General features: G+C 39.1%; 1 protein-coding gene across 1 annotated transcript; it reads left to right on the top strand.

Moving 5' to 3' along the window:
• The first annotated feature begins 282 nt into the window (after positions 1 to 282).
• On the top strand, positions 283 to 3,432 carry LOC103516495 (nucleosome assembly protein 1;2-like). Its single transcript, XM_008481463.1, has 3 exons — positions 283 to 342; positions 1,921 to 2,076; positions 3,232 to 3,432. Exons 1-3 carry the CDS (start codon positions 283 to 285, stop codon positions 3,430 to 3,432), a joined length of 417 nt encoding a protein of 138 aa, XP_008479685.1.
• The last annotated feature ends 209 nt before the right edge of the window (positions 3,433 to 3,641 follow it).

The following is a 3,641-nucleotide window of genomic DNA, read 5'->3' as shown; positions in this document are numbered from 1 at the left end:
TTTCCAAGGAAAAGATCCAGAGACATTGCTAGGTTGGTCAAAATTAATATGTACCCTAAAATGGGAACACTGATTTGGTCCTGAGCAACAGAATGCAATTAATTGTTGCATTGGAATTCCTGATCATAACTGAAAGTCTATGTAAGAAGGCTGTCAAGATTGCGGACATGGTATCAGGAAAAGGATTGAACAAGAAAACTTGGACCTGGAATCTGAGAGACTGCTGATGTTAGTTCAAGTTTCAAGTTGTTATCTGAAATTTGAAGAACTATTGAAGGTGGCATGTTCCAGTTCAAATCAGTCAAGATCAACAACACCTCACCGTCTAGTCTCTGGGAAAGGGTATTTGAAGATCATTAGAAGGAGCTCATTATGTTTGAAAACATCACGAGTCCGGACTGACCCGACTTCATCACATACTGATACACCCCGTATGTTTCCCGTGTCTCAAACTAAAAACGAAATTTGTTTATCAAAATGAAACAAATTCTTCCTCTCCGCCAGAAGAAAAAAGACAAAATAATAATTGTCGACGGAAAATGTGATAACTTGAGAAGGAAATAAATCAGACAAAACTCGAGACGAATGGCAACCTCCATCACCGAAAGAACGATTGACTGAAGTTGTCTAAATTGACTGAAGACAAATTGTCTAAAAAGAGTTGTCAGAGGAAATTATATCTCTGACTCCTGAACTCCTGACAGAGTGAGTTATTATGTAGAAAACTGTCCTGTTAACACACTGACTCCCTAAAGCGATCTACGTCTCCAACTTCTGGAGGAGAAGAGAACGTGGAAAGGAAGGAAGGACTGACTCCCTTCGTTGAAAGATGTTTGGGCCCTAAACTTGGAGGTGAGCTCATTAAAGTCATGTTTGCTCTTTTGATATCTGGTAGATTTGGCGAGATGAGCCCACAGAGAGAGGTCAGAAATTATTTTATTTATCTCTCTCTGCTAACAGCTAACAGGAATTGATACTTCTAATCTAAAAGAAGAGAGCGTTTCATGGAGGTCTCTGTTTAGCACTTTCAGAATTTTGAGATAATAGGAAATGATCTGAGAAGTTAAAGTGTTGACGACTTTTCGTTTTAATTTATTTATTTTAAATTAAAAATCTCGAGGAGCTGGTAATTAAAAAAGTTTCTCTCTGTGTTACTGATGTGAGAGTAGTAAAAAAACAGGAAACTTTCAAGAGAAAATTAAAATATCCGAAACACATGACGTCATAAAATTTATGCTATTTTCATTTTTCTTTCCTTCACATTTTGCCAGTGTTTTTTGTGTGTGCTATTTTGTTTTGTCAAACACATTTACCTAGTTTGTGTGTTTTGCTGTCCAATTATTTCTTTGTACCCTCTGAAGTAGTTTCTGTTTAAAACCATACAAATGTTCCATGTTGCTACATTACACTAGATTCTTCCGTCATCACGTCATCAGTGTTTTCTAGACTTCGACGAATGCTTTTACTTTTTGTAGAGAGATGGTTTGAGAGATTTGCAGGCTTTCTGTGTTCTTTCTCCTCCCTCCATAAAGCCAGCCACTCACTATCAGGTAGACCTGACGACAGGTACACCTGATCAGGTCTGCCTGATAGTGTGTGTCTGTGTGCGTGCTTATCAGGTATCAGGTCTACCTGATAGTGAGTGGCTGGCCCAAGTTTTTTGAGACTTCTTATTTCGTTGACATGGACATTGAAAGAGCCTTTGGCTTACTAGTACTAGGTACTTGACACATGCGCCTTTTCTAATAGAAAGTTTCTATGGGCACTTGTACTATTCAATGTACAGAATTTCATTTTGATATTGAGAAAACTTTCTAACCGGTCCATTTTCTTTTGTTCCCTGACATTTATCGAGCCATATTAAGTACGTAGGTAACGAGCATTCAATTATGCCCAAAACAGTTAAAATTAAATATTCAGAAAGAGAATTCGGACGACGGCAACAAACCCAATCTGAGCCGAATGGTGATTCGTCATGCAATGAGTCCGGACACGCATCGTGATCTTCAGATAGGCGGCAAGGATAGCAAGACCTCCCTCAGTATGAAGAACGGACTGCATGAGGATCATGAGCAGGTGAGTAGTTTTATCATGGGCCTTTGTAGTCACGGAGTTGATTGGAGAGCCTTTTTGGAGAAAAACTCTGAAAAACATTTGGCTCTACAAACTCTACATAGGCAGTAGGGGTATATTTATTTACATAATAGTAACTACATTTGTGACCATTTAATTATGCCAATCTCGGAACGGCTGCCTTTTTCCTATCCTGTCTTCCTTCTCTCTTTGATTTCGGGACGATAAGACCTTGGCATTTGCAGTTCCCTGACATTTATCGAGCCATATTAAGTACGTAGGTAACGAGCATTCAATTATGCCCAAAACAGTTAAAATTAAATATCTCTCTCCTAATTCCTTCCCCACTAGTCTTTCCCCTCCCTCATCTTTCTCGTCCTTAGTCCTTTTACCCCTAGTCTTTCTCTTCCCTATAGCCCCTCTCCTCCCTAGTCTTCCTCCTCCCAGTTCCTCTCCCTCCCTAGTCTTTCTCCCCACAAGAGACGTTGTCCATGCTCTTGAAGATTTGAGGAGATTACTGAGATTATTGTAATGCAGTATTATTCCACATGAAATGCATCAGAACCTAATGGGATGCTCGGGTATAATGTTTTTACCTTGATGAAGAGATGGACACGGAATGCATTTCCCACAAAATTTGCATTTTAGGAACTGGTCGATGGTGGGAAAGCTGGGGAATTTCGAACTGATCATGGGAATATTTCTCTCTCCTAATTCCTCTTCCCTTGTCTTTGTCCCTCCTAGTCTTTTTCCCCTTTCTGGGAATAACCAGGGAATTTCTAACTGATCATTTCACATCACTTGTTTCAATCTCCTGATGATGAATTCTTTATTCTTCTCATTATTTTCTTCTCTACCTCTCTTTCTGTATTTGTGTTTGGGTTAATCGATAAAATTGTTTTTGCCAGTGTTTGTCCTACATCTCGTACTAGCCAATTGTGTTCATCAGTTCATCTGTTCCTCTGGCAATTGATCAAACATCTTGAAAAAAAAAAAAAAAAAAACTCAGTAGTGTAGTGGTTAGCACGGTGAATCTGGCGGTTGGTGGGTCGAGTCTGAGTCAAGTCTTGATATTTATCAAGGTGTATAAGTAGGTAACGAGCATTTAATTATGTCAAAAACAAATCAAATTATTAAAATTAATATTTTTCTTTGCAGGCGGTGATGGAGGCGATCGAAATGGAAGCGATGCGAGACATGAAGCTCAATGGAATCCTGGATGAGGATAGCAGTGATGAGGAAGACAGTGAGGACGAGCTCAAGATAGATGAAGACTACATAGATGATGATGAGGATGAGACAAACGACGAGAATGTGAACAGGAACCATCAGAAATCAGGTGAGAAAACAACCAACTAAAGTCCGATACACATAAATACTTCACAACACGTCTCCTAAATTGGTCTTTCGACAGATCGTTGTGTGTGTAAGCGATATTTGCTTAAAATTCAGGTCTAAATCAGTGAAACTTGAGCAAATATCGAGTACACTGTTTCACGCAATCGGTCGAAAGCTCGAAAGACCAGGTTGGAAGAGATAAAGTTAGATAATCTAATTGTATCAACCAA

This window comes from Diaphorina citri, unplaced genomic scaffold (genome assembly GCF_000475195.1).
Source record: "Diaphorina citri unplaced genomic scaffold, Diaci psyllid genome assembly version 1.1 scaffold1581, whole genome shotgun sequence".
Lineage (NCBI taxonomy): Eukaryota > Metazoa > Arthropoda > Insecta > Hemiptera > Psyllidae > Diaphorina > Diaphorina citri.
Note: the sequence above shows the minus strand (reverse complement) of the source record. Positions and strands in the feature narration are given on the sequence as shown.